Below are 17405 nucleotides of genomic sequence, written 5' to 3'. Positions count from 1 at the left end.
GTCCCCGGGAATTCACCGTGAGCAGCCCCGTTGCGGTGGTCATTTGGTCATTTTTGCACATTTGGTCATTTTTTACATCTGGGGGTCCCCCAGGGACCTGGGGGTCCCTGGGGCTCCGGGGGTCCTTGGAGGTTGTAGTTTGGCAGGCAAGGAGTGTGTGTGCAAAATCTGGCATGGATCGGGTCAACGGTTGCGGAGATATGAGCAGGGAAAAAGTGTGACGTGTGACCACATTTGGTCATTTTTTACATCTGGGGCGGGTCCCTGGGGCTCCGGGGGTCCTTGGAGGTTGTAGTTTGGCAGTCAAGGAGTGTGTGTGCAAAATCTGCCATGGATCGGGTCAACGGTTGCGGAGATATGAGCAGGGCAAAAGTGTGACTGACTGACTGACTCACTGACCCACGGACAGCCTGTGGAGGTTTTGGTAGTAAATGCGACCTACGGACTCGGTCGCAACTATTACAACTCCCAGTACTACCAGCACTACTGATATTACTGATGCTACTCGTGGTACTACTAGTAATGCTACTACCAGTAAGACGCCCTAAGTGCGAGAAGCGACCTCGCCCTAAAAGGCGAGGTTACACACATGGGTGTGTGCAGACTGCTGGGCGAGCGCTGGCGCTTTGGCACCAAAAATGTTTTATGGGTCCTTCAATTTTTTGTTTCCTACATTTAGTTTTTAATTATTAGCATTTCAAAACCAAAAAGAAAAACACTTGTTTCCCAATAAGTCACTTTTATTTGAATTTTTACAAATGAGAATGAGAATAACAACGGCACTCGTGTGGAGCATAATCGGAAAAACGGTATAGTCTGGCTGCCAGCATTAGCATTTATTCATAGGTATGATATTTGGTATATAGTTTTTTTTGTTGGCCTAAAATGTTGTCTATGTATAAACGTTCATGAAACCACCTGCTGACGGCCTGTCAGCATTGAGCAATTTTTTTTATAGGGGGTTAAAGTCTGTCCCATTCACTTAATACCAGTAAGACTCCCTAATCGGGAGATAAGCGACCGTTGGTCGCTTATCTCCACAAATATCACAACCTCCACCTCTCACGTCATACGGGCAGCCATAGTTACACCTGGAATGTTGAATCTCCATATATGGAGATAACCTACGCATCACACAAAGTCTGACCTCACCAGCCCATACTTGGGCATGGACGACGTATATCTCCATATACGGAGATGGCCATATATGGAGATACGATGACATCACAGAGTCCACAGCTGATGATGTGGCGTGATGTCATACAATATACAAACAAGCCCTATATAAAGGGGCAATTCTCACCAGGGAAGAGAGCATTGCCTGGAATGTTGAATCTCCATATATGGAGATAACCTACGCATCACACAAAGTCTGACCTCACCAGCCCATACTTGGGCATGGACGACTTATATCTCCATATACGGAGATGGCCATATATGGAGATACGATGACATCACAGAGTCCACAGCTGATGATCTGGCGTGATGTCATACAATAAACAAACAAGCCCTATATACTGATGCGATACGATGACATCACAGAGTCCACAGTTGATGATGTGGCGTGATGTCATACAATAAACAAACAAGCCCTATATACTGATGCGGAGATATGAGCAGGGCAAAGGTGTGACGTGTGACGTGTGACCGACCGACCGACGGACGGACGGCCGGTGGAGGTTTTCATAGTAAACTGCTCCCTGACGGTCGCAATAATACACTATACAATAAAGGAAAAAAATACCCCCAAAAAATCTGCTTTAAGTAGTATGTGAGGGGTCAAACAAGGGGTTTATAATTATTCTGAATCCATTGCAAGCATTTGTTTTGCATGAAAACCTTTCCTTGGCCTAAAAACACCCGCACAAAAATATGGTTTTGTGATGAGTCATCACTTTTGACAGTTTTGTTGTGGCTGGGGTGGGGTATGGAATGTGGTATATAGTTTTTTTATTGGCCTAAAATATTGTCTATATACATACAGTCATGAATCCACTTGCTGACCGCCTATCAGCATTGAGCAATTTCTTTTATGGGGGTAAAAGTGTGGGGCCCATTCATTTACTATACACTATACTGTATAAAGGAAAGAAATACCCACAAAAATCTGCTTTAAGTAGCATGTGAGGGCCTGAGGGGTCAAACCAGGGGTTTATAATTATTCTGAAATCATTGCAAGCATTGGTTTGGCATGAAAAACATTCCTTGGCCTAAAAACAGACTCACAAAAATATGGTTTAGTGATGAGTCATCACTTTTCATAATTTCGTTGGGGGCTTTTTAAGCCCAAGGAAAGTTTTTCATGCAAAACAAATGCTTGCAATGGATTCAGAATAATTATAAACCCCTCGTTTGACCCCTCACATGCTACTCAAAGCAGGGGGTATTTTTTCCCTTTATTGTATAGTGAATGGGACAGACTTTAACCCCCTAATAAAAAAAATTGCTCAATGCTGACAGGCCGTCAGCAGGTGGTTTCATGAACGTTTATATATAGACAACATTTTAGGCCAATAAAAAAAACTATATACCAAATATCATACCTATGAATAAATGCTAATGCTGGCAGCCGGACTAGTAGCCGTTTTGTCAACGACGTGTCGAGTGCCCTCATATCTCACTGGGAAGCCAAAATATTTCCACACTTTTGACTTGAAGGAAGCGGGAGGGTTTTCCAATTCTTCCGTTTGTGTATTATCATCATCGTCGCTGACTTCAGCAGTGGCCATGGTGAAATGGAAAGTAATGCAGTCTATCTCTCTGCCGCCTTCTTTTTCACCCTCCCCCGTCGGAAGCACGCGTAAGCGGGGTGCACAGAAAAACGATAACAAAGCCTTGTGGCTCGGACGTGCAATCGGACATGCACATGCGTGGAAATGAATCGCGATACGGGTTGTGATTTGGATTCACTGAATTGCACGTCAATTTCAATTCATTTTCGGTTCGAACCAAGAATAGTGACAGCTAGCCTTAAAGGAGCTATAGTCAACCTTTTCATTGTAGGGCAGACACTTTGTTTACATCCTAGTCTATAGACTAGAATGTAAAAAAAGTTTCGGCCTGACAATGGCCAAAATGATTATTTTATCATTATTTTACGGTTTTTGTGGTCATTTTTGAATAGAAACACATATATGAAGCTTGTTTTTTTATAAAATATTTTTGAAACATTATTTTTATTTTAGCATCCGTTTTTCAAGAAAAAGTTGACTATAGCTCCTTTAACTATTACGACTCCTAGTACAACCAGCACTACATATATTACTGACGTTACTCGTAGTACTACTAGTAAAGCCATTATCAAGTATTTCCTCCTTGAGGACAAATAAACAACCCATTAATCTAGCCTGGCATTCCAGGCTACATCAATTCTATCAATTCTATCAACTCTGTCTGTCTGTCTGTCTGTCTGTCTCTCTGTCTGTCTGTCTGTCTCTCTCTCTCGCTCTCTCATCTCCTCATTGATTTGGATTCGGGAGCCGAGCCCGTTTGCATTTCAAATCCCCCCCAAACGCATCAATATTTCAGTTCAAAGGGAAAAGCAACATAAATTGAAAGGATTGGAGTTCTGATGGAGTGCTCTCCCCAGGTCTGCGGAGGCGCGCTCGGCGGCAGCAGAGCTGCAGGAGGACATGGGCTCGCTGGCGGGCTGGCTGGAGCAGGCCGAGGGCGTGCTGGCCATCCCCTTACAGCCTGCAGAGCCCGCGCACATCCGGGACACCCTGGAGAAGGTCCAGGTAATGTTACACACACACACACGCGCACGCCAGTGGTGGAAAAAGTACTGCATTTTTTTTATACTTGTAAAAGTATCAATACTGAAATTTAGAAACATTCTTTTACAAGGAAAAGTCCAGAATTCAAAAGGTGCATGAGTAAACGTATTATTGGCATCAAAATGTACTTAAAAGTACTTTTTTGTTGTTGAAAATAGCAGATCTACAAGCTCACAACGCGTCGCGATGCGACACGTTGTGAGCTTGTAGATCGGCTATTTTCCCACTACATTCCCACTACATTTTCCCACTACATCCGAGATGTAGTGGGAGTAGAAGTACTGGAATTTGGAAATGCTCAATTAAAGTACAAATACCTCAAAATTGTACTTAAGTACAGTACTTAAGTAAATGTACTTAGTTACATTACACCACTGACACACGCACGCGCGCACGCACACACACACACACACACACGATGGGACGATATGAAGATGTCATGTCACGATTATTCTGACCAAATAAATTGCGATTAACGATATTATCACCATAATCGATATATCCCCAACATCCATAAATAATCCTGGGGGCGGAACATTTGCCAAAAAATAGCCGATCTACAAGCTCACAGCACGTAGCGTTGTAAGAGATTTGGACGAGAGAGACATTTTTTTTGTGTGTGTGTGCGTGGCGTGCGTGTGTGTGTGTGTGTGTGTGTGTGTGTGTGTGTGTGTGTCAGGCCCGCGTGGAGGAGATCCCGACCCAGAAGAGGAGGCTGGACGGCGTGAACCTCAGACTGAAGCAGCTGAACCTGCCGGCAGACAAGCACAAAGACGCCAAGATCATCAACACGCGCTTCGCTCAGGTCAGTCCAATCACTGACCCGTCTGACCCACTGTGTTACTGCTACCCAAGTCAAAATGTTGAATACGGCATTTGTTGCGACCGTCAGGTCGCAGTTACTATCAAAACCTCCACCGGCTGTCTGTCAGTCTGTCCGGCACACGTCACGTCACACTTTTGCCCTACTCATATCTCCGCCACCGTTGCCCCTATCCATGCCGAACTTTGCACACACACACTCCTTGGCTGACAAACCACAACCTCCACCCCTCATTTCTCACATGGCCCTCTTCTAGCGCCACCATGAGGCCGATTCTTGCAAAACACATTTTTGGACACTGCTCCAACAGATTTTGCCCTAAAATCACACAAAGCGTTATAATATCCCTAAAGTCATGTCATCAACATGGATCTGTCCCATTTCCCATATTCCCTCCTGATTGGCTACCATTGCCTTCTGAAGTTTGTGAGTTTAGGGAGTCTTACTGGTACTTGTAACCAAGTGTTTGTATTCAGGGGTGTACCGTGAACTAGTGGAGAAAAATAACTTGTTGACGCATTAGAAGGACAATATCAGTCACCAGCAGGCACATGCACACATAGATATCAAAGGGGCATCCCCTGCCCTTTTATCCTTCTGTAAAAAGTGCCCTCTCCAGATGAATGCAGTTTTTACTGTGGCGAAAGAAAAAACAAATGCCCTCTTTCCATGTCATACCTGAAGGCAGCATTCAAGAGAATTGCCATACCGTTACGCCACATCTCCAGAATTGACTTGATTATGCTTTGTTCAGTGTGGTATCAAGCACCGAAAATAGCTGACCTCTAAGCTCACAACAACGCATCGAGCTCGGAGGTCGTCTATTTTCAATTGTCACCAAAAGGAGAAAGGAGAAATTTCAACCCCTGCCTCTCAAATATTCCCTGCACGGCCCTGGTCACCAGAACCAAGGACGTGTGGTTTCAATAAGTTTATAAACTCATTTGTAGTTAAAATGGATTTGATAGGAAGAGCCTAAATACTGAAACTAACAACTTAAAAAACTGCCCGGGGTGCTCACAAAAGTAGATGTTAAAATGAGCCCAAACATGTTTGAAAGTTTTAACTCACCATTGCATCATTCTTTGGTGGTGGAGAACCTGTGGTGGAAGACGGGAAGCTTTGCCGAACACCGGCACATCAACAACAACAACACCGCCGATATGAACACTGTGGTGTCTGCGCGGTCTTTACAGGTGTCCAAGGATCTGCCTGAGAGGCAGCTGGAGATCGAGGGCCTGCTGAGGGAGCTGGAGAGACTGGCGGGCCAGATGGACGAGCTGTCAGCCTGGGCCTCCCGCACCAGGAGCACCCTGGAAGCCCAGCCCCAGGACGTGGAGCCCCGGGTAGGAGAGAGAGGAGAGACACGCACGCACTGGATAACAGTGTTGTTTTTGACAGCAAATTTAGATTTAGTTTTAGTCATATAGTCTTTTGAATAAAATATAATTTAGTTTTAGTCATAATTTAGTCACCTGAAAAGTTTTAGTCTTAGTCTAATTTTCTTGTCGACTAAATATCATAAGATTTTAGGCGACTAAATCTACAGTTGATTTAGTCGACTAAAATGTATTTTGGCAGGCCTTGGTGGCATCGCAATGACTGATTTTACACTTGGTTGCGTGCTGAAAATAGCAGATCGGCTATTTTCAGCACGCAACACCTGAGAGCAACCAAACATAAAATGACTTTAGAAAACTAGACTAAAACTATATAGTCCCTCCCTAACATTTTAGTCTAGTTTTTATTTTGTTGACGAAATTGTCAATATATTTAGTCTTAGTTTTAGTCATCACAGCTTAATTTTTATTTCGTTTTTATTTAGTTTTCGTCAGTGAAAAAAAAAACGCAGTCGTCAAACATTTTTCGTCATAGTTTTAGTCGACGAAATCAACACTGACCGGATAGTACTGCCGTGGCGCACAATGCTACAATGACACACCATACTGCCATGATGCACATGCTACCATTCCGCACATCCGCACATTTTTGGGGGATGGACTTTTAGAAAGGGATTCAGGTTGGGGTTAGGATTAGACATTTTGGTTTAGGTGTTAGAGATGGAGTTATTCCTGATTCCTGCACTAAGTTGTGTGCACGGGAAAATGGCTGATCTAAAAGCCCACAAGGTTGTGTACTTGTGTAGATCTTTTTTTTCGGCTTTAGGCTTTGTTCTGTTTATGCAGTTAACTAAAGATAATGCAGCATGTGCATGAACATAATGAGGCTCATTAAGGATGGAGAATAGAACAGCTTTCTACACAGCTGGAGGTTCCCTCCATCCACCTGCGCTATGGAGCACGCATGTGTCTTTTTAGTAGGCTCATATGTGCTGCTATGTGCAATCAGTGTTTGAGAGCATGTGAACGCGTGCGTGCGTGCCTTTGTGCGTGCGTGCGTGCATGCGTGCGTGCGTGCGTGCGTTACTATATGTCCTCAAAAGTATTACTACACTTGTGAGGACATTTTATGACTATTCTGTTGATCTGCTCTTGCCTGTCATTGGTCAGCTGGTAGAGGAAGTCCACGTCAAGCAGCCTGAGGTGGAGGCGGTCCTGGAACGAGCCAATCAGCTTTACAAGGACAATCCTCCCAACCAACCAGAGACGGTCAGCACATGTTCATAGACACATAGCAGATATACGAACTATGATAATATATCTAAAATCTGATATGCTGCACTGTCTTGACAATGTCGACTGTGGAGATACCATCTCCAACCACTGCAGATGTACTAGTTGTATATTGGTTGGGCCTGGGGGTCCCAACCCATCTGGGGACCCCCCAAAATATTTAGGGGGGTCCCCAGATGTTTAGCTAAACGTTAACATTGTTTTTTCACTCAACAATAAACAGTACAGTATAAGTGTACTGTATACATGGTATCTGCACATTTCTAAAGTTACAATTTAAGGACTTTAAAGACCTTTTTAGTACCTCTGGTCAAACATTGGTCAAATTGTCAAATATTAGAGGCAGAAATTGTGAAAATAGCAGATCTTCATGCTCACAACGCCTCGCGTTTCGAGCCGTTGTGAGCATATAGATCGGCTATTTTCACAATGGAATAGATCGAATCAAACTAAATCATGCCAACTCTTAACAATTCCAAGTGCTTGTGCAGGGAAGGGGGGTCCCCAGTTAAAAATATGATTATTTTGGGGGTCGCGGCCTGAAAAGGTTTAGAACCACTGGTATATTGCATAAACATACTCTAACAAACATACCAGAGATTGGTTAAAATAATGTTTTTATTCATCATAATACGTCCATGGATTGTAGCTTAAAGCCATGCCATCGCTTTGAATTGACTTTAGAGTTTGAAGGACTGGTGTCAGCTCATGTTTGTCCATTATTCCAGTTAGATTATAGATCTCATGTGCTTTCTAAGCTCTTATTAGGCTTTTTGCTGTCATCCATTCTTCTGTGTGTGTGCTGGGTTTACTAGTTTGTGTGCATTCCTTTTCAGTTCAGTTGTAGTCATTTATTCACAGCATGCTTCACAGTTGTAGGTTTATTTGCAGTAATGGGACAGTAGAGCGCAGTCAGACTGTGGAGAGAGAGACATTGAGTTGGAGAAGTGATTCCCAAACTATTTACCACTTTTTTTATTATACTGTATATATATTTTTTTATTATGTTGTAGATCAGGGGTTCTCAACCTTTTCAGGCCCAAAATAATCATATTTTAACTGGGGAACCCCACCGGGATGAGCATTAAGAGTTGAGGCATTACATTTTGTATAATACGGTTTCTATTGTGAAAATAGCAGATCTACATGCCCACAACGCCTCGCGTTGCAAGGCTTTGTGAGCATGTAGATCTGCCATTTTCACAATTTCTGCCTCTAATATTTGATAATTTGGCCAATGTTTCATTTGTAATTTTAGAGGTATTAAAAACACCTTAAATTGTCACTTTAGAAATGTGCAGATACCCTCTATACTCAATGTTTCACATGAAGTACATCATCTGGGGGACCCCCCCAAAATGATTTGGGGACCCCCTGCGGGTCCCGACCCACAGGTTGAGAACCACTGCTGTAGATGATTAGAGCATATCTGCACATTTCTTTTTAAGAACTTGTTAATACCAAATTGGCCAAATTGTCAAATAGTATATGAGAAAGAGGCAAACATTGTGGAAAATGGCTGCTCTACAATCAGATGGGCGCTACTTAGACAGGTTTAGGTGTTAATTGGATATTTTGCAGAAAATAGCCTCAGGTGATGATTAGTATCAAAGGCCAGTTGAACATGAGGTTGTAGTTGCAGAGCCTCTGACATTGGACTAGGGCTGTGCTCGAAAAATCAATACGGCAATGTATTATATGGTTGCTGACAAGGGCAGCATATCTCCATATTCTAAACATTTTGTGTTATTTCATAATTGAACGCCCTACTTCATCACACTACAGCAGTCTTTTCTCAAAATTTCAAATTTCAAGGTCTCCCCTTAACTCTGACCGTATACAAATGGAACCAAATGGACCCATTTGTACACGGTCAGAGTTACAGACTTGTATGGATCGTATGGAGTCCCTGGAATCCACTTTGATAAACACTGCACTATAGCATCACGTGTGTGTGTGTGTGTGTGTGTGTGTGTGTGTGTGTGTGTGTGTGTGTGTGTGTGTGTGTGTGTGTGTGTGTGTGTGTGTGTGTGTGTGTGTGTGTGTGTGTGTGTGTGTGTGTGTGTGTGTGTGTGTGTGTCTGTCTGTACATGTTTGTGTTTTGCCAGGTGAAGTATGTTAAGCTAAAAGAGGACTGGATCATAATTCTGGAGTTGATACGCCAGCATGAGGAGAGAATGGCCCTGCTTATGGCAAAGAAAACCGGTAAGGGGTGCGCGTGTGCATGCGTGCCTGTCTGCCTGTTTGTGTGTAAGTCTGTCTGTCTGCTTTTTACAGAGTCCTTGACGTTGTCTTTTTAAAGTTAAATAAAGATCATTGTATTATGTGCCATAATTTTCCTATAAGTTAAGTTAACTTTTAACTAAACACATGTCACAGATGGGTGTCTGTAAATTACAACAAATGTCACGGTATGTTTATGGTATTCCTGTATGTGTGTGTGTGTGCGTGCACATCTCTGTCTGTCTGTCTGTCTGTGTGTGTGTGTGTGTGTGTGTGTGTGTGCACATCTCTGTCTGTCTGTCTGTCTGTCTGTGTGTGTGTGTGTGTGTGTGTGTGTGTGTGCGTGCGTGCGTGCGTGCGTGCGTGCGTGCGTGCGTTTGTGTGTTAGCCGAGTCCCTGACGGGCAGCGCCCAGCCAGACGCGGCGGTGCTGGCTCAGTTCAACAAGTCCTGGGCGGAGCTCACCGATTGGCTGACCATGATGGATCACATGGTGCAGAACAAGCGCGTGGTGGTCGCCGACCTGGACGACATCAACCAGAACATCGGCCAGTTCAAGGTCAGGGGCAGTGGGAAAAGTACTAAACCCTGTACACTGGAAATGCCTTGTTTGGGCATTTCCTGCTGAGAGCAGTTTTACTTGTAGGCACTAAAAGCCACAGATATAAAAAGCTAGATACCTCCCTCCGGTGGGGGGGGGGGGGGGGGGGGGGGGGGGTTGGTCAAAGAGAGCTGGCAAGCCTCCCAATAACTCTATGCAAGCCTCCAGAATTCTGAGGCGGGGCTCTTGGGAATTCTGAAGGATGCTTCCTTGTGCGTCACAGAATGGGAAGCTCGGTAGGCCAATCAGATGCAGGACTGGCAGGACTCCCTCTTTCCCATTGGAGGGGGCAGAGTGCCTTCCGCAGTTCCACAGTTACGCACTTCCGCCAGAGGTGTTTGACCAGTCGCGCCAATGAACTGCAGCGGCGGAGGAGGTATCTAGCTTTTTATATCTGCGCTAAAAGCCTCCTCACCTGATGACACGTGAAGGTGAGTTTCAGTGATGTCATCAGAGATGTCACTGATTCTGACTGGTGTAGTTTTGAATTATACCCATCGACATAGAAAGGTAGACGCCTCCTTCGGCTAGGGGGCGTATGCATTGAGCAACTAAGGGAATATTCATCGCTTCCGTGTTCATTGCTTCCGCGTGCGTCACACATACGGAAGTCGGTAAGCCAACCAGAGGCAGATGAGGGCTGGTCTTTATGTATGCAGCCTGTAAGAACAGCTGAGCAGCGCAACATCGAAACTGGCTCTGCTGAATTGAATTGCGGTCCTTGGATAAGTCCCGGGAAAAAGACACGCTGTGATTGGCCAGTAGTCACTTCGACTGAAAGCGTTCCCTTAGTTTTTCCAGGAAGTCCGGACTAGAACTTTTGCACACCGCTCCAATTAACTGCAGAGGCGAACGAGGCATCTAGCTCTTTATATCTGTGATAATACTAGTGTTCTGATGCTATACCGTAGAGTGCACCACCATCTTCTGTCTAGAATACTTATTTCACTGCCTTTAGTGGAACACTCCTAAAGAAAAACATATTTTTTCATGTTTTTCAAAGAAACGAAAAAGTAATAAGTAATATACATCAGGGGTTTTCAAAGTGGGTGACGGGTCACCCTGGGGTGCCGTGATGGCAGTCCAGGGGTGCCACGAGATCATTTGATAATATCTGGAATGTATTTGGACACTTGAAAAAATATTTAGTATCATTTTAAACTTGAAGTACAAAGTTATTTTCAGTCAGTTCTAACAAAAATGGCTATTATCTCAACGTTTTCCTTGCAACATAATCACTAATATATCGTCACTGTCGGGCAGAAATGTTGTATCTCAAAGTTTCAAATGTGTACGTCTTTTGGTAAAGTAAAGCCCTGCTTCATCATACAAGACCGTCGCACAAAACTAGTGAAAACAGCCGATCTACAAGCACACAACTGTTGTAGATCTGCTGTTTTCACTAGTCTGGTACATTTTATAGATGATAAATACAAAACGAACGGTTCTGGACATACATGGTTTCCACCCGACAACGACGATATGCTATAAATATAAGGTGCTGGGAGTGAAAAATATAATGTGCCTCGGATTAAAAAAGATATTCACGGGGTGACCTGAGACAAAAAGGTTTGGGAACCCCTGATATAAATTACTCTTGCTCAAAAATGAAGGTAATAAGTAACATGTAATCTATTAAAAATACAAAGTAACTTACCCAACTTCGGTTGCAAAACATCCAATTAAAACCTCACACCTGAACCTCGTCTAATTAGAGCCCACTGATCTGTGATTCACTTTCAAGCCAGTTCAATGACTCGACGGTTGCAATAACAATCCACTGTGGAAAGGAGGTCAGACACGTTCCAACCAAATTATTGTATTATCTTCTTCTTTTTTTTTATGACTTCTTGTTTTCAATTTCAGTTTAGTTTTAATTGGTTTTTAAAAGCACGTTTCGTTTGCTAGTTTAGATTTTTATCTTGTGATTTGTTTGACTTGTTTCCTGCAGGTACCTAGCGCATAGGGCCGTAATCACTAGGGGTGTAACGATATAGCAACTGAATTTTAATTTGCAGTGATCTACTATATCGTTTACAAAAGCAAAATATCGTACCGTTTTGGCTTTGATTGATTGATTGATTGGAGACTTTATTTAGAAGTTTGCATAGAAAAAGGTACAGTTTCATGACGGTACGGTTCACTGGTACAAGGTCAACTAAAAGGAGATCCTAGAAAAGCACCTGAAAAGGTTGAGAACCACTACTCTACCATTAACCTGACTTGCGCCAGATGATAGCAGCAGTGCGTATTGCTCTGCTTACTATCCATCTGGGATTGCTCCGGCACACTCGATGTAAGGGGCGGGCCATTTTTTGAATTTATTTAGCAGGTGATTGGATGGGCCCGTCTGTCTATCACAGTCTGGGAGTGCCAACTCCAACCACTCATATTGGCCTGTCTGCGTGACGTTCCACCCAGAATCCGCCTCCTGGGTTAACGTGGTCTGCAATCAGACTCTATTGGCTCAGAGCCGCTCAGAGCCCGCCCGTAGCTGCCGCTGATTGGTCCGGCCCGGGGCTTTACGAGTGTTATCAACTCTCAACGAGAGAACTCAGATGGTAAAGTAGAGCGGTAGCCTACGCACTACTGCCACCATCTGACAAAAGTCAGGTAACTCTACCATACAGTTTGGACAAAATTCAGTTTAATTCACAAAAATAGCTACATAAAGCCACTTCAACTATTATAGCCCTGGTTCCAAATCCAATCAACATTCCACTATGGTCGTCGACGACTGGCATATTTGATTGTGCCTCTGAGCTGCTAGCGTCTGTGCAAATACTAGAACAGCAACGCTCCAGGCTTTAAATCACCAGAGATTCCAAATTCAATATTAACTTAACAACCCATTTAGGCCTAGAATTATTGAATGCTTTAACCAGTGGAAAATAGCAGATATACAAGCTTTTAGCGCGGCACTCAGTGCCGCGCTAAAAGCTTGTAGATCTGCTATTTTTGAAACAGACGTGAAAATGTGTGCAAACCTTTGAATATATGTATTTTCAAAGCGAACGTTTTGTGTAACTAAAATTTTGCTTCTGGGTGGTCCCTGGAACGAAATATTTTGAGATGGGGGTCCGTGGCCAAGTACATATCATTTTGGGGGGTCCTTCACCATGAAAAAGTCTGAGAACCACTGACATAGTAGTCTCTCAAGAACAGACTAACTGAGTTCCAGTTGAGTGAAAAGGACCTTTTCTTTGACAATGGCTAGCCAGATTGCTGACATAGAAACATAGGTTTTTCAAAAAGTCTTAGAAGGATTCAAAAGACACTTATAGAATCGGGTCAAAATTCTAATTTTCACGATTTTTCAAAAATAGCAGATCGAGTGCCGCGCTGCGAGCTTGTATATCTGCTATTTTTCAGTAGTTAAAGCATAAAATAATAATACACTATATAGTGTACCCGTTCTAAATGGATTAAGACATCGCTTTTTGACAGTCTCATTCATATATTTGTAAAGTGCAGAGCTCCAGTTATTGTTTGCTGTATCCCCACAGTTCACCGAGGTATTACATTATCCTCGGTCTGTTAGATCCTAAATTACACTGTATATTCTTCTATGAATACAAATCTGAATTTGAGTTTTTTTTTTCTTTTGCTCACAGGGATTCTACCTTATCTTTTGTTTACCTCATTATCTCAAAACATGGCCACATTGCCATAATGTACACTCACAAGTTAGTAAAGTTATACGGAATATATCAGGAGGTCCCCGGGAAAATTGTTTGATACTGTACTTATAGTATGAACCAAACGGACCCTTGCAGGTCTTGGGTGTGTAACTCTGAAAGGGTACACAACTGGAACCAAATGGACCCACTTGAACCAAATGGACCCTTAGAGGTCTGGGTCTGTAACTCTAAGAGCATACAACTGGAACCAAATGGACCCTTACAGGTCCATTTGGTTCCAGTTGTACCCTCTATGGGGGTCTGGCGTCCACGTTTTTTCCCCAATGACCCTAAGCGCAACGGTGGGGGCGCGGGGGGCTACAAGGGAAAGGAGCGCTTGTTTTCGGTGATGACGGCGGAGGCGCGCCGTCTCAGGCGACCATGAGCCACGTGCGACACCGCCGAGCGAGCGAGTCGCCGTGTCGAGCGTTGCGACGGTCGCATGAGCCGACTCAGCGCCGTTACCGAGTTATGTGCCGTTATGGACAGAATATAAATCTTCGCCCCCCCAACTTTCGGCACCTCCGCGCAGGGACGTGCTGGCCATTGCGAAAAGCGGGACTCCCGAACGGCGCACACAACGCCTCGCACCGCGAGGCGTTGTGTGCTTGTAGATCGGCTGTTTTCACTAGTTTAAATCATTTTTAAAATGATAAAAACAAAACAAACGGTTTTGGACGTACAAGGTTTCCACCCGGCAACGACGAAATATAACTCATGTAACTGGCTCACTGGCTTGTCACTTTGTCACAAATCTTTGAGTAGCAGCAGCGCTATAGAGAGATCTCTCTCTAGTCTACAGCGCGCAATGAGGGCCTCTCTAACTCTTTTTCCCGGGCTGAATCAGGGGCCCAGCACGTCCCTGCCTCCGTGCGGTCTCGCGCGGTCCTCCTTGCCCACAACTGGCCCCCCCCACCGTTCAGGGTCCCTGGGAAATGCTAGGTCGCAGGGGTGTGTGGCCTTAATGCATACCAAACAGGGCGTCTTAGAAATAAATGAAACGGTTTGAGAAGTATATTGGAGAGGAAATGAGGCAAAGAACGATGGAGCACAGGATCCCTTTACAGTTGAATGTAGGCGCACCAGCTAGCAAAGCACTTACATATTGTTAATAATGATATGAGTAATGTCGGTGCATGGTCTTTGGCGTACTTAAATCAAATGGAATCATTGCAAATTGAATTAGCTGATAATGACATGGGTGCGCGAAGGCTCCATGATGTAATTCATGTAATTGTGTTACAGCCAATAAGGCTCAAGTCTCCTCTTGACTCTCTGGCGAAGTGGTTCTCTAGGGGTCCTTGGGCTGGGGGGTCCCCATCAAAATGTAGCATCACAGTTGTTTTAACCATTTTAACTAGAAGGCCTATATTTTGTACTTTGGCTATTCAAAACAACGGATATACAAGCTCATGGCATGACACCTTGCACCGTGATATGAGCATGTAGATCTGCTAGTTGTGCTATTTTGTGCAATTCTTTAAATATGTTTTGTGTGTGTCTTTGTCGTTTCCAGTCTTCTCTGCAGGAGCTGGAGCATAGGCGCCCCCAGCTGGACAAACAGGTGACTGCAGCCCAGAACCTCAAGAACAAAACCAGCAATCAGGAGACACGCAACGCCATCACCGAGCGCAGTAAGACACACGCCTCCCCGCACGCACGCATGCACACACACACGAACGCACTCACGCACGCACGCACACAAACACACGCACGCACGCACGCACACACACACACACACACACACACACACACACACACACACACACACACACACACACACACACACACACACACACACACACACACACACACAGTGTTGATTTAGGCAGCAAATCTTCCATTAAGTTTTAGCTATAGTCTTTTTAATGAAATGTCCTTTAGTTTTAGTCATATTTTAGTCATCTGAAATGTTTTAGTATTAGTCTAGTTTTAGTCGACTAAATATCATACGATTTTAGTCGGCTAAATGCAACCAAGTATCTTCTCCACTAGTTCCCTCAATAACATTTTAGCCTTTTTTTTTTTTTTTTTTTTTTTTTTTCAATTTTTTATTTAATTTTTTTATCAATATATTTAGTCATAGTTTTAGTCATCATAGCTTAGTTTTTATTTAGTTTCTATTTTGTTTTTGTCAGTGAAAAAAGATAGTCAACGAAAAGTTTTCGTCATAGTTTTAGTAGACAAAATCAACGCACACACGCACGCACGCACGCACGCACGCATGCACGCACAGGAGAGGATTAAATAAGTAAGTAAGCTCTATGCAAACCACGCATGATTGTGCACACATCAAGCAGCAGCACGTCTGATAGTTAGAGAGAACTGTTTCATCTGTGGACGGAGATGAGAGGATATTCAACTGATTTATAATTTATTACACAATTACAATCACACTACCCACTCATTACTGAACGCTTTCTCTCTGCCACGTAGTGTTTTTCCTTCTCAATCCAAATGTTTGTCACTGATTTAGTAGCCTTCCCTAACACAGGCTGATTTTGGTCTAGAGGGGCGGATTCACTGGCTGAAAACAGCCGCTGGATCCTATTGGTTCACGATCTGTGCCATGGCCCGCCTCAAACTTATATGCCAGAAATTGCAGCAGGTTACCCCAGACTTTTATTTTTCTTCCTATCGCCAAAATAAAAGCCTGGGTTTCCGAGGCTACTGATTTAGTTACAAGTCAACGTGTGGTCTTGTCTAAATGTTAGCTAATTGGGTTATTTTGATCACGCTGTAGGTTTATTTGCATTTGAACAAGCCATTGAGATAGAAGAACAAACCAAAGAAAAGTTAAATTAGGGTGTAGAATTACAGTGCAAAAGAAACTGATAAAACCTATCTACTACAACAAACCTCTGTAATCGGCAGCGGAAAGGTCTTCAGCTCTCATCTAAAATAACTGAGCGCCAGTAGCAGACCTGCAGTTTTCTGTGAGTTTGCTCCTCACAACCTTTTGTTTGTATATTTCAGTTGCATCGCAGAGTGGTACAGCGGGAAATCTCCGGTTTCGACGGGGATCGTAGGAAATGAGTTAACATTTCACCTGCGTCACCTCCATGGTGCCGCGGCACAAGCCGGTGAAGTTTGAAGAAGCAGTCTAGTTCATTATTTGTGTGTGTGACTTTGTGTGTGTGTGACTTTGTGTGTGTCTTTGTGTGTGTGACGTTGTGTGTGTGTGTGTGTGTGTGTGTGTGTGTGTGTGTGTGTGTGTGTGTGTGTGTGTGTGTGTGTGTGTGTGTGTGTGTGTGTGTGTGTGTGTGTGTGTGTGTGTGTGCGTGCTAGTTGACAGACTGCAGGCCCACTGGGAGGACACGCAGGCCAAGCTCTCCGACAGGACCAGGCAGCTGCACAACATGCTGCAGGACTCCACCGATTGGCTGGAGGCCAAGAAGGGGGTGGAGCCTCTGATCAAGCGGGCCAACGAGAGGCTGGAGTCGTGGCAGGAGGTCTCGTACACCGTGGACGCGCTCAAGAAGCAGAACGCCGAGCTCAAGGTGGGCGCGATAATAAGATAATGACCGAAGCGCTGACCTATTATTAATACGTTTTTTTTTTGTGCACGTACCTACACTGTGTGCAGGCACGTGCACACATAGACATCAAAGGGGGCTTGAGCCCCTGCCCTTTTATCAGTCTGTAAAAAGCCCCCCCCCCCCCCCCCCAG

The 17405-nt window shown here is 44.1% G+C and overlaps 1 protein-coding gene across 1 annotated transcript in view; it reads left to right on the top strand.

The window, feature by feature from the left end:
* LOC308280209 (dystrophin-like) overlaps nt 1-17405 on the top strand; it is a gene marked incomplete at both ends in the record, with an annotated part of 562770 nt that overhangs the window by 426824 nt on the left and 118541 nt on the right. The window contains 8 exon segments of the mRNA XM_080720472.1: nt 3590-3737; nt 4456-4581; nt 5796-5945; nt 7110-7208; nt 9341-9437; nt 9844-10013; nt 15252-15369; nt 17024-17235. Of these exon segments, the coding sequence (XP_080576598.1) occupies nt 3590-3737; nt 4456-4581; nt 5796-5945; nt 7110-7208; nt 9341-9437; nt 9844-10013; nt 15252-15369; nt 17024-17235 (1120 nt within the window).

Source organism: Nannobrachium achirus (assembly GCF_963921795.1).
Source record: "Nannobrachium achirus genome assembly, chromosome: 24".
Taxonomy (NCBI): domain Eukaryota; kingdom Metazoa; phylum Chordata; class Actinopteri; order Myctophiformes; family Myctophidae; genus Nannobrachium; species Nannobrachium achirus.
This window is presented reverse-complemented; position numbering and strand designations above follow the sequence as displayed.